The sequence below is a fragment of the Anolis sagrei genome, chromosome 2, assembly GCF_037176765.1.
Source record: "Anolis sagrei isolate rAnoSag1 chromosome 2, rAnoSag1.mat, whole genome shotgun sequence".
Taxonomy (NCBI): Eukaryota; Metazoa; Chordata; class Lepidosauria; order Squamata; family Dactyloidae; genus Anolis; species Anolis sagrei.
Window position 1 is genome coordinate 162,404,429 of NC_090022.1, and position 17,394 is coordinate 162,421,822.

The window sequence follows — 17,394 nt, forward strand, 5'->3', positions numbered from 1 at the left end:
ATTTATTTATTTTTATTTGCTTGTTTGTTTATTTTTCCTTGTTTCACTATACCCCTTGACAGGTATTAGTTAGCATTGTATTGTCGAAGGCTTTCATGGCCGGAAACACTGGGTTGTTGTAGGTTTTTTTCGGGCTAGATGCAGGTGAAACGTCAGGAGAGAATGCCTCTAGAACATGGCCATATAGCCCGAAAAAACCTACAACCCATTAGTTATTATTCTTTAGCACCCACCTACATTTGCTCCTTTTTGACAAAGTACCGGTCCTTGTCAAGCCTATCCATCTAAGCAAGACAAAGGATGTATGAAAATTACATTATGTAACAAAATTTGAAAAAAATGTTCCTGGTTTGATAGTGTTATTTCCTGTTTAATTGTGCAGTACTTACTTTGAAAGTAGTTGTTATACTCCAGAAACTTTGCTTTTGTGGCTGCAACAAATTAAGTTAAATTGGTTGAGACTCTGAGATATTCATTGAAAACTATAGCAAATTGTTCCTGCAAAAACATTTTTAATAAACTTTTTCCATTTTTAAAATAATAGAACCAATTAAGAAATGACATTTACAATCCAGGAACAAAAATAATGTTACATAGTGTTAGTGCATGGTGCCAAAATACCTACGGATTCCTTTCAAAAATCAGTTCCCATGAACCTAATTAAGAATGTATCCTTTAGTGTTGAAAACGTCATAGATCTACTATTATGCCCCAGATATTCCTCTGACATACATTTTGAGGGGAAAACAAATATCTTTTCTGTAGGTCTTCTGTTTCGGAAGGAACAGAGGGACTAGAGGCAAGAAGGAGAAGTTAAATATGTACTAGCCATCCCCTGCCACGTGTTGCTGTGGCCCACGTGGGGGTTCTGTGTGGGAGGTTTGGCCCAATTCTATTGTTGGTGGGGTTCAGAATGCTCTGTGATTGTAGGTGAACTACAAATCCCAGCAACTACAACTCCCAAATGCCAAGATTTTATTTTCCCCAAACTCCACCAGTGTTCACATTTGGGCATATTGAGTCTTTGTGTAGAGTTTGGTCCAGATTCATCATTGTTTGAGTCCACAGTGATCTCTGGTTGTAGGTGAACTACAACTCCAAAGCCAAAGGACACTGCCCACCAAACCCTTCCAGTATTTTCTGTTGGTCATGGGAGTCCTGTGTGCCAAGTTTCGGTTCAATTCCATCATTGGTCGGTTCAGAATGCTCTTTGATTGTAGGTGAACTATAAATCCCAGCAACTACAACTCCCAAATGACAAAATCAATTTTTTTTTGAGTGAAGGACATACATTGGGTTGTTAAGTGTCTTGTGTCCAAATTTGGTGTCAATTCTTCCAGGGGTTTTTGAGTTCCGTGAATACCACAAACGAACATTACATTTTTATTTATATAGATTGTCAAAGGCTTTCATGGCTGGAATCACTGGGTTGTTGTAGGTTTTTTCGGGCTATATGGTCATGTTCTAAAGGCATTATCTCCTGACATTTCGCCTGCATCTATGGCAAGCATCTTCAGAGGTAGTGAGGTCTGTTGGAACTAGGAAAAGGGGTTTATATATCTGTGGAATGACCAGGGTGGGACAAAGGACTCTTGTCTGCTGGAGCTAGGTGTGAATGTTTCAACTGACCACCTTGATTAGCATTTGATGGCCTGGCAGTGCCTGGGGCAATCTTTTGGTGAGAGGTGAACAGATGTCCCAGATTGTTTCTGTTGTTTTGCTGTTGTAATTTTAGAGTTTAGAAGTTATATACTTTACAAACAAAATTATGTAGCGGGGAAGAGGAATTCATAGGAAGTGATTAGAGGACAGAGTTACAGAAGCAGTGCGAGATGGGGAAATGACACACAGCTGGTTTTCTCTGTCTCCATAAAGAGCAAGTGAGTTTCTCTCCTGGCCCCACTCATCCCCTCCCTCTGAAATTCAAGGTTTTTAAGAAGGAATGCCAGAAGACAATGAAAAGTGCAGACATTTATGCAAATATGTTACTCTTTAACCGGATATGGTTGAAACATTGCCTGGCTACCCTGCAAGAGCATCAGAAACTAAAGCAGCCACCAATCCTGCCTTGCACTGAGACATATTTAATCCATACAATTTGGGATTGCAAGTCGAGAGTCACCATTCCTCTGTAAAGATGCAGTCTTGGGCAGCTTTTCAGCTACTCCGCTTTGCCATCCAGAACTGTGAAAGACCCCAATGTTCCAGCAAGGATAAGCAGTAATAAATAGGTCTGAAGAAAGAGGGAAGAGTCTTGAACTTAGGCATCCAAGCGGCAGAGCGGGCTGTCATATACCATCTGCAGATTGACCTTGTGACCAACCAACTCCCGAATATTATTGATGCCATACTTGATCATGGTAGGACTGGAAAAGAGGAAGAGAGGTCTCAGGAGGAATTCCTTGGAAATGTTTTATAAGCCCACAAAAATGCTGGGGTCAGTATGAAAAGGTCAAAATAAAAAAAATAACCCCAGTTTACATACTAATAGAAATGCAGGAAAAAGAGCAGCTATGTACAAGCAGAAGTGTAATCTGAGATTTTCTTGAAAGCCTAACTGTACATAACGTCATTCAAAACCTCTAATAATACAGCCAAGGGCACACCCTTGCCCACGATCCCTGCATGGTGCTGATGCCGCTCCACCAGTTTGATCCGGGTGAATAACCTGCTGACTGTGTTCCGGGTCAGGAGGTGAATGAGGTCTAATCCTCCAGAGGTGAGGAGGACACATGGCTTGGGTCATCCAGTCTCATGGCAGAGATTAGAGCCTCAGAGACACAAGGTGCCAATTGCAGACGAAGGTTTGTTTAGATTAATTTCAGTTCCTGCCTATGTAAGAGACTTAGAAGAGTGCAATGTGAGTTTGGGAAGCATTTGGTCCCTATCACAGAGACATCCACAGCCTACAAGCCAGGCATGGACAAACTTCAGCCCTCCAAGTGTTTTGGACTTAAGCTCCCACAATTCCTAACAGCCGGGAAGCTGCCTGGGATTTCTGGGAGTTAAAGTCCAAAATACCTGGAGGAGCATGCATAGGCCTTCTGACAGGATACAATCTAAAAAGATAATTCTAAAGTGGACCAAAAGGGTTAGTCCATCTTCCCAAGACTCAAAGATACTCACCGCTCAAGAGATAGTCCCCAGGCGATGACAGACACCCCATCTGGCAAGCCCATGGGAAGCAACATTTCTGGGCGGAAGACTCCTGAATTGCCCACTTCCACCCATTTCTTCAATCCTGCAAGAAAGTGGCAGTTTGTTATAGTGTTAAGGTAGCAGACAGCTTAGCCTAAGGTCTCGGGCAGCATCAGGACTCCTTATAAACAAATTTCAAGCTGATTGCAGAAATCCAATTTGCACACACTTGTGGGACATGAGTCAAATTACAGTGGGGATCTCCTATGGAAGGTAGGAAATTCCCACAGTATCTTGGAAGGCCAAGATAGAGATGGGGATGATCATGTGTTGTATTTATATGTAAAGAGTACAGAAAGAAATGTCTCAATATTTCCACACCTTATATCAAGGGTCCTCAAACTTTTTAAACAGAGGGCCAGGTCACAGTCCCTCAAACTCTTGGAGGGCTGGAATATAATTTGAAAAAAAAAACATGAATGAATCCCTATGCACACTACGCATACTGTATTTGTAGTGCAAAAAAACAAAAAAAAACAAAACAGTACAATAATTAAAATGAAGCACCGGGATTGTGGCGCAGCTGGCTGAGTGTCAGCTGCATTAAGATCACTCTGACCAAAAGGTCATGAGTTTGAAGCCAGCCCGGGTTGGAGTGGGTTTCCAACCAATTGTGTAGCCTGTTGTCGACCTTTGCAACCCGAAAGACAGTTGTATTTGTCAAGTAGGAAAATTAGGTACCACCTTAAAGTGTGGGGAGGCTAAATTAACTAATTTATGAGGCCATAAAAAAAAGACTCCAGCAAGCACTCCAGCAAAAAGCATGCGGGGAATACGGAAGTACTTCATCAGTGTCGCCAGCTCCCCTGGCGGCCAGAAAACGTTAAATAGCCTCTGTCTATGTCTGTATATGTTGTATGTCAAAATTGGCATTGAATGTTTGCCATATATGTGTACACTGTAATCCGCCCTGAGTCCCCTGTGGGGTAAGAAGGGAGGAATATAAAAGCTGCAAATAAATAAATAAATACTTATTAGTATTTCAATGGAAAGTGTGGGCCTACTTTTGGCTGATAGGATAGGATTGTTGTTGTTGTGTACTTTCAAGTCGTTTCAGACTTAGGTTGACCCTGAGAGAGGGTCGGGTAAATGACCTTGGAGGGCCGTATCTGGCCCCCGGGCCTTAGTTTGAGGACCCCTGCCTTATATCAAGAGAAAACAGTGAGTAACAGTTTGCTCAGTCCCACAGCTATCATGGAGAATATGAGAAAGATTAAGGCACAAGGCAAAGAGAGCAGAATGACTTCATGTTCAAATGGCTGCCTAAGACAATTCAAGCATTGCATTTTGAAGTCTTGGGTTTTATTTGGGAGGTGGCAAGATATAAATAGGCTCTGCTTCCTGTCAAAACAGGAATCAAATGATATTCTGTTTCCTATTGCCTTTTAAAATATTTTGACAAGTTCTGCCATGTTCTACAAAGTATTTTTAAAGTACAGGGTGAGGCAGCATAACTTCCTTTTTTCAAAACTTAATAAAACCCATTGTATGAATCAGAATTTTTTTTTATAATGTAGGCGCATACCTAAAGTTTTGTTTTACATAGTTTTGAAGATCAAATTAGGTAGGTGACATCCCCCATTCTCCATACACTGAGTAAACCAATTTCTGGTGTTTGTCATGACTCTTGCCAGCATAGCAGGCGTTATGTTGGCAATTTCTTCCTGGATGTTGGTCTTCAAATCTTGTTGGGTCCTTGGACGGTTCACATAAACACGGGATTTCAAAAAACCCCATAGAAAAAAAATCACAAGGGGCCAAATCTGGAGAGCGGGCCGGCCACTCCAAATCCGCTTGAAAAGTAGGCCTCAACGGCAAAAGCACACTCCTCACTGTCCCAACGCATGATGGCGACTGAACTGTGTCAGGACAAAACTTTATACTCCCGCCTCTTGATCGAGACCACAAGCACGCCGCTACCAACTTCAACCGACTGAATGGCTCGCATTTTAAAAAAGGAAGTTATGCTGCCTCACCCTGTATAATTAAAATCTGAAAGAGATGACATGTCTGGAAAGAGATACATGAACGTGTATTTAATGAGAAGTGCTAGGATGCTATTCTGTAAAAACATGGGGCATGTTCTTCAAATTAGACCACCTGGGAAACAAGAATTTCTACAAAGGCGACAAGCCAGAATGTCAGGGTTGTTGATAATACCGTCTGCATTAGGATGCTTTTCCATTATCAGGATGACTAGGTTTTTTTCCCCACTGGCATGAGTCATAAGGGGATTATCAAAGACTAAACTGGGCACCATCAGAATTCCTTTGTGCATTTAGTGTGCAGCTGTTTTCCTAGCTGAGATGGCAAGCTAAAATACCTCATCGGTAAGAATCCCAGTGGGGATCATAGTGTTGAAACAGCTTGTTCTGTTTCCTGAAAAACACTACAGCTGCTGCCAACAAGTTATCTATTGGGAAACTTTACTTCCCAACAGAAAAAGCAGAGGAAAGGTCCCCAATTATTTCTGCATCTACTTATTTCTTGGCACTTACCTTGGTGATAGCTGAAAACCTCCATGCTGGGCTCTGTATAAGGATTGTATGCAGGCTTGAAGCGCAGCTGAGTGATTCCTGCCAGAGAGATAAAACTTGGTTCATGGAAAGAGGGGGACAACCCACACAAAGAGCCTTTCTCCTAGACTTCTACCCATGCCCAGACCTGCCCTCTAATGTCCACCTCCATTTTAATCATGAAGCAACTCCTACCTAACTTGGTGAAAAACTCCTTCAGGACACCCATCAGGTCCCCCAGGGTCAGGCCATAATCGGCCACCACCCCTTCAATCTGATGGAACTCCGCCAAGTGTGTGGCATCCAAGGTCTCATTTCTGAAGACGCGGTCGATCGAGAAGTATTTGGCAGGGGTGAATTTTTCCTGTAGGAAAAGGATTTGTTACGAGCTTACACTTTGACTAGGGTCAGCTATTTTAATCTTAGAAAACAGAGCACCCACACTTAGGCGAGCCCTGCCCTACCAAGTTTAGATGACTCTCACTGCTAATTTGCAATAGGAGTAGGCAATGCTGGCTCCACATTGGCTGTGATATAGGATATACACCTTTGGGAAGCAGTATTTGCCCACTCCTGCATGTCAATGAAGTTCTTCATTTTTTTCATCACTCAATAGTCAAGATAGTGCAAAGCAGGAACCAGTATTACTGGGTAGCTACCTGCTGTGCTAATTGATAGAGGATGCGGGCACTGGCAGCAGTTGTATGCGTCCTAAGGAGGTTCTTCCGAGCATCCTCTATTTTCCAGTCATATTTGTACCTGGGAAGGTAAGAGTGGAAAGATATTTGGTTGACTTCAAAAGACAGCATCTGAGGCATAGGGTTGAAGAACAGGCCATAATAAGCATTGCTGTTTATATAAGATTTGATATTTTGCTCTCTCAAACATCATAAAAATGCCCATTCCCAACTCTACTTTTCATTGCAAAGTAATATATCTCAAACCACAGCTATGAAGAGTGGAGTGACTAATAAAAATAGGAGACTAAATTCCACCATGGGAGGCTTTCATTTCCTCTTTTTTTCATGCTTGTAGCAAATGCATCAATAATAATAATAATAATAATAATAATAATCTTTATTTATACCCTGCCACCATCTCCCCAAGGGACTCAGAGTGGCTAATAATAATAATAATAATAATAATAATAATAATAATAATAACAACAACAACACTTTATTTGTACCCCGCTACCATCTCCCCAAGGGACTCGGTGCGGCTTACATGAGGCTGAGCCCAAACACAACAATACAAACAATAATAACAACAATACAAGCAATTAAAAAAACATAGACAATAAAAGACACAACATTATCAATAGAACAACACATAATTAAAAAGCCCAACAAATTTAAAAAAATAAATAATCGCTGGGTATGAACAAGGTAGGATATATCTGGTATAGGGTTTTAAAAGAGATGAGGGAGCGCAGTCAATCCTAAACCAGTAGTAAAGTGCATTCTGAGGACAATAACCAAAGGGTGACCCTGTTGTTCTCAGGAATTGGAAAAAGAGCTTTCTATTGCAAGCACTAGCAATTAGCCCTGCAATGAACTGGGCAAGGAACTACACAAATTTGAAGATAATAATAATAATAATAATAATAATAATAATAATAATAATATATTTTTTTAAACTTTGTTCATGTCCCACCACCATCTCCCATTGGGACTCGGGCAGCTTACAAAGTCGCACACAATGGTGCTGCACAACATATAACATATAAAATACAATACATCAGCAGTTATCAACATCCACAGGCTTGTCATCAATATTGTTTGTTTTCTTACACTGCCAGACCCAGCCATTAAAAATGTGCATTGAATCTCACCCTTGAGAGCCATAACCTCCTTGTGAATGAACCCTCTTTACCCTTTTCAGATAATCCATGGGAAACTCAATGGCTTCAGCAGGATCTGGAAGGAATGAGACAAAGTTAGTGACATGGGGATGGAGGGGCCATCCAGTGCATTGGAAAAATAAGTGAAATAGCTTAGAGTAAGTGCTCTGTTGCATTCTAGATCCAGAGTAAGAAAGGCTTCCAGAAGATTTCATGTTTACTCTTCTCTAGTAAAATAGAGGGCCTTATCACTTAAATCCAGCCCAAAATGAAGGGCACTTGTCAAAGGTCCCCATTTTGGGAAGGGGACATGGCTCAAAGTTATGGGGAAGTGACCACCTTGAAATGGCTGTCGTGGGAACCACACCTAGCCATATACACCTAGTCACAGGGAAGAGGAAGTTGTGCGCTTTTGGAGTCTTAGATTTTGTGCAAGGAGTCAGGTTCTGCTGTATGGAAAACAGAGATCTGGTCCTTGGCATTGTGCTTAGGGAAAGACGTTTCGGCATTTCAGTGTGTTGAAGTTATGGCGTTATGGAAGTTTTGGAACTGTACACTGACCTTCTGCAGGAAAGCAGGGTCTGGCCTAAGAGGTGCTTCTCCAAGGAGGGAGAAAATGATATTGTAATATTTGAATGCCTGAGGATGAATGTGTGTACATGTGGTGTGAATGTTGAATAAAGTGTAACTCCCCTTTGTCTGTTTAACCAATGAAATTGTAAATCCAATGTAGTTGCATAGAATCTGTACGTCTGTATGTCTAAATGATTTTCTGTAATCTGATGTACCCTCTCACACTGGAAATTGCAATAAAAAGAATGTATTTATTTATTTATTTACAGCATTTATATACTGCTTTTCTCACCCCGAGGGGGACTCTATGCTTCAAAGTCATTGAAAAGTCATTCCTGACAGTCATCCATGCCACAAGCAGGGGAAAGGATCCACCCACCACCTTGGGATGAGGTGGCCTCCAGGTTCTTCCATGGGCCACTTGTTATTACAAAACATCAAGAAGGCAAGGGGCATGGTAAACCAAAACACAGATCATTGCAAATTTCCTTTTTTAAAAAGCACGGGAGCCTCATTCTGATCACTACAATAAAATGTGTGTTGCTTTCTACAGGCTGCACAGCAAAAGTCAAAATCTAAGTACTGCCGTGACACAAAAATGGTCTCAAAGCATAGATTTTCATGATTTCTACATGAAATGACAACAAAATGGCCATTAAGTCACAGAACACATCAGTGAACACAGAGTGAGGCTATGATTTAGTGGTGGTATACGAGACAAGAAAGAACAGGTTGGTAAAATTATGTGTGTTTCTAAGAACCTGTGTATTAGATCTAGGCCAGGGGTCCTCAAACTAAGGCCCAAGGACCATCCGGCCCTCCAAGGTCATTTACCCGGCCCTCGCTCAGGGGCAACCTAAGTCTGAAACTACTTGAAAACACACAACAACAACAATCCTATCTCATCAGCCACGCTTCACATTGAAATACTAATAAGTTTATATTTGTTAAAATTTTCGTTTTAATTATTGTATTGTTTTTAAGTGTTTTTGGCATTCCAAATAAGGTATGTGCAGTGTGCATAGCAATTCAGTCATGGTTTTTTCGAATTATAATCCGGCCCTCCAAAAGTTTGAGGGACTGTGACTTTTTTAATGACTCTGTTTAAAAAGTTTGTGGACCCCTGTTCTAGGCCTTATGCTTCAGTAATATTGGGGGCAAATGGCAGTTTGGGATAGAGTAGAATCCTACATGAAAATCATCCACATTTAAGAATTAAATTCTACTGGATCAAAATTTGATACCACAGAAAATAAATGCATGCACACATGCTTTGGCCATGCACTGCATATATATACTCCCATACAGTATGTACAGTTTGGGAGTGTGTGCTTTCACTACACGACCATGTGCAAGTCCTATATGTACAGTTCAAACTATGTGCTTTCTTCCTTCCCTCTCCTCTATATTGAAATACAAATCTCTCTTATGTCACTTCCCCATCCTTTTCTTGGACAATCAACAATGCATTTCTTTGGAGACGTCTTATTGTAAATGGAAGCTGTTTTAGATGCTCACAAAAACACTGCGTGATACAAAACAATGAACGGGGTGTGTGCTTTATGACAGGATCTGTCAAACAATGATGGCAGTCAAGTTGCAGGTCTCTTGCAATTGGCATATTGGGAATCCACATCCTAAAGTCTCAGATCTTGATTGTGACCAACCCCTAAAAGGAGAAATCATAAGGCCTTGATATCCTAGCTATGAAAGGGCAGGAGTGGGTGGTCAGATGAACGCCGACCAACTGACCTTTGATGAAGAAAGTGTCATGCTGGTCCCGGGCTGGATGCTGCTGTGGTTGGTACAAGGCATCAAAGTTCCAAAAGGAGCTCTCAATGAAATTATCAGTTGGCATTTCTGTAAAACTAAAGAAGGTCAACAAGACAGCTATACAAGGCAGTCACAGGAGGAGCTACTAATAAGCTACAGGAAAACAACCCCATATTTGGACAGAAAACATCAAGAATCTTCTTAAACCTAAAAAAAGCAGTGGGAAGTTTACTGCAGCAACAGACTTTTTTGCCAGCACTGTCTTCCCCACAGGAGAACTTCAATAATGATATTATATATTCCATACTGGTGAAAAGGAAAATCCAGGTTGGCTGTCCCCTTAAATGAGTATATTACAGAACAAGGATCCTCAAACTAAGGCCTGGAGGCTGGATACGGCCCTCCTAGGTCATTTACCCGGCCCTCGCGCAGGGTCAACCTAAGTCTGAAACGACTTGAAAGCACACAACAACAACAATCCTATCTCATCAGCCAAATGGAGGCCCACACTTCCCATTGAAGTACTAATAAGTTTATATTTGTTAAAATTGTTCTTCATTCTAATTATTGTATTGTTTTAAAGTGTTTTTGCACTACAAGTTAGATATGTGCAGTGTGCATAGGAATTCAGGCATGTTTTTTTCAAATTATAATCCAACCCTCCAACAGTTTGAGGGACTGTTTAAAATGTTTGAGGACCGCTGTTATAGAACAACACATTTTGTTGTCTCAGCCCCAGGCTTCACCGGGATTTTGCAGAAAAAGAATACATACCCCATTTCAAGGAAGATCTGCCGGAACTGGCTGCGGACTTTCAGCAATGGATGGAGATGCCCACTTTCAGGCATGATGCCCAGTGCCTCAAAGTTATACGCCTTGAAATTCAAATCTCTCCAAGAACCACTGCAAATGCGGGGATGGGTGAGAGCAAACAGAACAAGAGTTAATGTTGGAATAGGGTTCCTTTCAAATCATTTTTTAATTCAGCTATAGCAGTAGTTCTCAACTTGTGGGTCCCCAGGTGTTGTGGCCTACAACTTTTAGAAATCCCAGCAAGTTTAGCAGCTGTTAGGATTTCTGGGAGTTGAAGGCCAAAACATCTGGGGACCGACAGGTTGAGAACCACTGAGATATAGAAACTCTGTTTACAAAAGAGGCAGCTACCAACACATTAAGGAGGTGAAATAAACTTATTTATTTACTTTTGTTATTTTTTTATTTACTTTATTTATTTACCGCTTTTCTCAGCCCTCAAGCGACTCAAATAGACTGAAGAGCTGATAAAATCTACAAAAATCCTTTTCACCATATAGCTATGGGACTATTGCAGAAATTATGTGAAACCAAGAATTCGGTAGCTGTCTGACTGGGGACATAAAAACAAATTCAGGTGAGAAACCTCAATTCTGGATCACAGACCAAAGTATAACCATAATGGTTCCTCACCTGGCAATCATCTCTGGAGTGAGATCTGTTTCCTGCTTGGCAACACTTGTACTAAAAGCATTTCCCTTTTTGATCCAGTATGACTTTAGAGTCCTGAAAATAAACAAATGTGTTACTGCTGCTTCTGTTGGACAGAAGAACATCTGAATTCCTGCTGAAGAATTTGCACATCACAACATACATTTCTGGCCAACACTTGCAAAGAGAAAAACTCAACAAGCATTTTTTAAAGCAAAAACAAGTCTTGAGAAACAGATCGTAATGAGTGGGATGATGAAATTAAACTCACACTTCTGTCAAAAGTTTCCGCTTTTTCAGTTCATTCCTGTCCTTCTCTTCGAGGCGGTCAGCCTCTCCTCGCTGTACCTGGAGCAGCTTCTCCCTCACCGAATCCTCTACGGAGTCCACCTGGGAAAGAAAAATTGTCCTTTGAGGAAAGAGCCCCGATGTTCTTGTTCCTGTCCCATTAACCATGGATTCCTCTAGTTTGGTTGACCAGGTTGGAGAAGCAGCTGCTATTCAGAACTTGATCCTGAATAATCATGAGATCTGATTGGATAAGGCTGGGGTTAATCTCTCTCAGCTTTGCCCACCAGGATTCACAGTGGCAAAACCTATGGGATGGGGAGGTGGAACTGCAACACTGTTAGGGACAGACTAAGGCAGCACTCTATAACTAGGACAGACTAGGGCAGGCCTCTCCAACTTGTGGCCCTTCAGATGTTTTGGACTTCAGCTCTCAGAATTCCCGACCATTAAACAAGCTGGGAAAAAGGAAGAGGGGCCGACCAAGGGCAAGATGGATGGATGGGATCCTTGAAGTGATTGGATTGACCTTGAAGGAGCTGGGGGTGGTGACGGCCGACAGGGAGACCTGGCGTGGAATGGTCCATGAGGTCACGAAGAGTCGGAAATAACTGAACGAATGAACAACAACAAACAAGCGGGCTAGGCATCTGGGAAATACAGGCCCAAACACCTGGAGGGCCACATGTTGAAGAAGGCTGGACTAGAGGTTCTGTTGTTATATCACCCACCCTACTGCTCAACAGTATCTCTGCCTGGGCTACCTGGGATGTTGGAATCTCCAGAGCTCGTAATGCTGGATCTTTAACATCCATACTTCTCTTGTTGCGACTGTTCTATTGGCAATCAATCCATTTCTGGGCACAATTCAAAATTTCATGTTTTTGATACACACAGCCCTAGACAGCTTACTAGGCCCAAGTTATCTAAAAAGATCATCTGAAAAAGATTGTATCTCTTTCTAAAATAGTAGGTCAAAACATTTTTATGCTTTCAGGCTTTTACAAACCCACTAGGATTGGCTTTTAATGCTATGCGGGTGCAGATTTTAAGGGTTTTTTTAAAGTTTCTATATAGCTGTTTTATTGCCTTGTAAAATGTTTTGACATGCATTGTTTTTACAGTCATAATTTTACTCTAACTCAACCAGAATAATCAGAAAACAGTGAGATATAAATAATTTTTATTAAACACAGTAGTAGTAATACAGAGATAGTGCTGCATTCAACAGTAATGTTGTTAAGGAAACTATGTAACCACTTTGAACACAAGGCAAGATACTGTCCTGCAGAAACAAATCCACAAGGTAGATAGAGAGCTAGAGTGACCTACCACCCGGAAGATCCGAGGTCCACCTTCTGAGTCCTTGTCTAGTTTGATCCATTTATTGGACATTGCTTTGCTGAATCCCACTTTTCCACTTGGGAGCTTCTACAGAGAAACAAAGGAAACATGAGCCCACAGGTGCAATGTCAAATGCTAACCTGCCCCCCATCACAAGCCCTAGCCAATATAAATAATGAAGAAACATAGTGCTCTTTCTGCTTCAAGTACATCTGGAGGAGAAGAAATTTGAACTGAGACCTCCATCAAATATTCAAACGGGGACAGATAAGGAAAGTCTACTCATTCTTCACTTACACTCTAGTTTAATCAGTATATGAGAAAAAAATATTACCATCAGCTCACTCTGGACCAGACCCTCAGAAGGGATGCTGTTAAAGACTCTAACTTCATGGCTTCCTTTTTGTACAATTTCTTGGCCCTCAGGTGTCAGCTCCCACTTCTTGGATGTACGCTGTTCTGCCTCAATCACCTAAACAGAAAATGAGAACATCTTCAAGGGTGGAAATCACCTAAATGAAATGGGATGGGGCTGAAAGTAGCAGCAGGGAGGGAGAAAAAAGATTTGAAAGAAAAAAAAGCAGTAACTGTGGTCCTAACCAGGAGCCAGCCCACAAACATACAGCCTCTCCCTTCCCTTTTCATCTGAAACAGCATCTGAAACACCATGAAAGCATCATATTTCCCACACAAAACAAGTTTATCCTGAGAAGAGAAGCCTGTGTCTGGATCAACCACTCCCATCTGACCTAGAGGTTCACATGGTCAATTGTTTTTGTACACTGGTGTGTGTGTGTGCATATATGTCAGGGAAAACATCATTCTGGCTTTATTCTAGCCCAACCTTCTCTCTCATAGGCTAGTTTTCTAAACTTCAGGGACATCTATTCACATTCCAACACATGAACCCTCACCTTCACTCTGTCGTCCTCAAGCTCACTGTGTGCAGGGAGATATGATGAAGCTATGGAAGCCATGACTGATTGATAACATTTCTTACCATTATTCCTTTAGAAGACATCTTTACTGGGATATCTCCTGAGATAACTGATTTCAAGTCAGAACAGGACTGACCTTGCACTAAAACATCACAGTGCAGTGGAAGTGCATTTCTGTCAACACTGAATATAATCCTTCTCCTTCTAAGGTTGGCTCTGCATCTCGTGGTGCCAGAGCGCAATCTGTTCAGCGCCTTCCAAGTCGCCCAGTTTTCTGTGTGCCCAGGGGGGAGTCTCTCATTTGGTATCAGCCATTGATTGAGGTTCTGGGTTTTAGCCTGCCACTTTTGGACTCCTGCTTGCTGAGGTGTTCCAGCGAGTGTCTCTGTAGATCTTAGAAAACTATTTCTTGATTTAAATTGTTGGCATTCTGGCTGATACCCAAACAAGGAGTGGGAAGGAGATGTCACTGCCTTAGTCCTTTCATTATTGGTTGCTACTCCCCTGTGGATGGCAGGTTGTGCGATACCAGCTAAACCAGGGTCCTCAAAACTAAGGTTCGGGGGCCGGATACGGCCCTCGAAGGTCATTTACCCAGCCCTTGCTCAGGGTCAACCTAAGTCTGAAATGACTTAAAAGCACACAACAACAACAACCCTATTTCATCAGCCAAAAGTAGGCCCACACTTCCCACTGAAATACTAATAAGTTTATATTTGTTAAAGTTGTTCTTCATTTTAATTATTGTATTGTTTTTGAGTGTTTTTTGCACTACCAATTAGATATGTGCAGTATGCATAGGAATTAATTCATGTTTTTTTTCAAATTATAATCCAGCCCTCCCAACAGTTTGAGGGACTGTGACCTGGCCCTCTGCTTAAAAAGTTTGAAGACCCCTGGGTTAAACAGTGTAATTTCTCCAGTGGTGTAGGGCGCAGACACCCCGTGATAATGCAGCATGTCTCATTAAGAGCCACATCCATTGTTTTAGCGTGGTGAGATGTGTTCCACACTGGGCATGCGTACTCAGCAGCAGAGTAGCATAGTGCAAGGGTGGATGTCTTCACTGTATCTGGTTGTGATCCCCAGGTTGTGCCAGTCAGCTTTCGTATGATATTGTTTCTAGCGCCTACTTTTTGCTTGATATTCAGGCAGTGCTTCTTGTAAGTCAGAGCACAGTCCAGAGTGACTTCCTGGTATTTGGGTGTGCTGCAATGCTCCAGTGGGATTCCTTCTCAGGTAATCCTCAGAGCTCAGGATGCTAATAATAATAATAATAAAAAAACTTTATTTGTACCCCGCTACCATCTCCCCAAGGGACTCGGTGCAGCTTACATGAGGCCAAGCCCACAATATCAATAAACAAAACATCAATAAAACAATCAATGCAATACAATTCAAATAAATCACATAAACAAAAAATAGGCAATAAACAATCAACAGTAACGTACAAGCATTTAAAACCAATGGCCGGGCCAAATGTAATAGATTAAAATTAAAAAATAATGCTGACGTGAACAAGGTAGGATATAACTGGGATAGGATTTTCAGAGAGAAATGAGGGAATGCAGTGGTAAAGTGCATTTTGAGGGCATATTGCTGAGAGTTTTCCTTATTCTGTGAAGGCACAATGGAACAACCACCTTTTCAGATTCCTCCTAAAGACTGCCAGAATTGGGGCATGTCTGATGTTCCTGGGAAGTGAGTTCCAGAGTTGGGGGGGGGGGGGCACCGAAAAGGCCCTCTCTGTTCTGCAGTTCTGCTTGCCTGAAGCTGTTCTGCTTGCCTGTTCTTAAAATGAAAAGCACATCTCTGTGTTTTAGATGGGTTACAAATCAGCTGGTTTTCCCTGTAATAGGCTGTAAGAGCACCTAGAGCAGTGTTTCTCAACCTGGGGGTCGGGAACCCTGAGGGGGTCGTGAAGGGGTGTCAGAGGGGTCACCAAAGACCATCAGAAAACACAGTATTTTCTGTTGGTCATGGGGGTTCTGTGTGGGAAGTTTGGCCCAATTCTCTCATTGGTGGGGTTCAGAATGCTCCTTGATTGTAGGTGAACTATAAATCCCAGTATCTACAACTCCCAAATGTCAAAGTCTATTTTTCCTAAACCCCATCAGTGTTAACATTTGGGCATACTGAGTATCCGTACCAAGTTTGGTCCAGATCCATCATTGTTTGAGCCCACAGTGCTCTCTGGATGTAGGCAAACTACAACTCCCAAACTCAAGGTCAATGCCCACCAAACCTTCCAGTATTTTTTGTTGATCATGGGAGTTCTCCGTGCCAACTTTGGTCCAATTCCATTGTTGGTGGGGTTCGGAATGCTCTTTGTTTACATGTTAACTATAAATTCCAGCAATTACAACTCCTAAATGATCGAATCAATTTCCCCGCCAACCCCACTAGTATTCAGATTTGGGCATACCGGGTATTTGTGCCAAATTTGCTCTAGTGACTGAAAATACATCCTGCAGATCATTATTTACATGGCGATTCATAATGTTAGGGTTATGGTTGGGGGTCACCACAACATGAGTAACTGTATTAAGGGGTCGCGGCATTAGGTTGAGAAACACTGACCTAGAGCTTCAGAGAGCTTCTGTTCAACCATCTCATAGCTCCCTGCTTGAGCGGTAATGGCACGATCATCAGTATAGATGAAACTCTGTCCCTTCTGGCAGTGGCTGGTCATTTGTGTAAATGTTGAACAGCCAATGAAACAACAGAAGAGGCGAGGTCAGCTCTTCAGGTGGTGGATCCCCTCAAGAGAGTGGCATCTCGAGGGGGCGTGGCCATGAGCAAGCCCCTCCCCCTCGGCCCTCTTACCTCGCCAAGCGACTGCAGGCTCTTCACCGCCCCGACAAGCACTTGGTGCTCCAAACCGAGGGCCGCGGCCGCCTCCAGGCTACAAATCCCGGCCTCGCCGTGAGCCCCCGCCGCCTCAAGCCGTCGTAAAAGCAGCTCCGCCGCTGACCCAGAGCTGGCAGCCGCCTCCCCCATGGTGGGAGACATCTTCCCGGCGCCTCCTGACAGGAAAGCGGAAGTGAGGACTAAGGGCTTCCGGCGCATAGAGTGCTTCCTGTGATAGAGCGTCCCTGGCGGAAACGGCTTCCTGTCGCGTCAAGTCGTCTTAGAAGCGGAGGGCTTGGGAGGCGGGAGGGCCGGAAGGGAGGAAAGCCGGCTGGATATATCTAGTGAACTTCCGGTTCCTCTCATACAGACCGAGGGCGCCATGTGCGTAGCAAAAGTCGACTAAAGTGCATCACATTGTCTCGTAAACATACCAGACAAGTCGGTCAGTGTTAGCATTGTCCAGAATTTACCTCAGGGTTGTAAATATAACGACCTGTTTAAGCTTTTCTCAGGCCCCTTCTACACTGCTCTTTAATAATCCAGATTATTATATATAGTTTTTCCGGTTTTTTGTATTTTTTCTTTTTCTCGTTATATTCTGACAATC

The 17,394-nt window shown here is 42.4% G+C and overlaps 1 protein-coding gene across 1 annotated transcript; it reads right to left on the reverse strand.

Annotated features, from left to right (window-relative positions):
• Window positions 1-1,958: 1,958 nt before the first annotated feature.
• On the reverse strand, window positions 1,959-17,018 carry FARSA (phenylalanyl-tRNA synthetase subunit alpha). The gene is made up of 13 exons (XM_060763595.2): window positions 16,761-17,018; window positions 13,331-13,468; window positions 12,985-13,083; window positions 11,636-11,754; window positions 11,347-11,439; window positions 10,675-10,803; window positions 9,880-9,995; window positions 7,546-7,630; window positions 6,374-6,473; window positions 5,910-6,078; window positions 5,697-5,774; window positions 3,127-3,241; window positions 1,959-2,366 (listed from the first exon to the last, which is right to left on the reverse strand). Exons 1-13 carry the CDS (start codon window positions 17,001-17,003, stop codon window positions 2,261-2,263), a joined length of 1,590 nt encoding a protein of 529 aa, XP_060619578.2. The 5' UTR covers window positions 17,004-17,018; the 3' UTR covers window positions 1,959-2,260.
• Window positions 17,019-17,394: the final 376 nt, after the last annotated feature.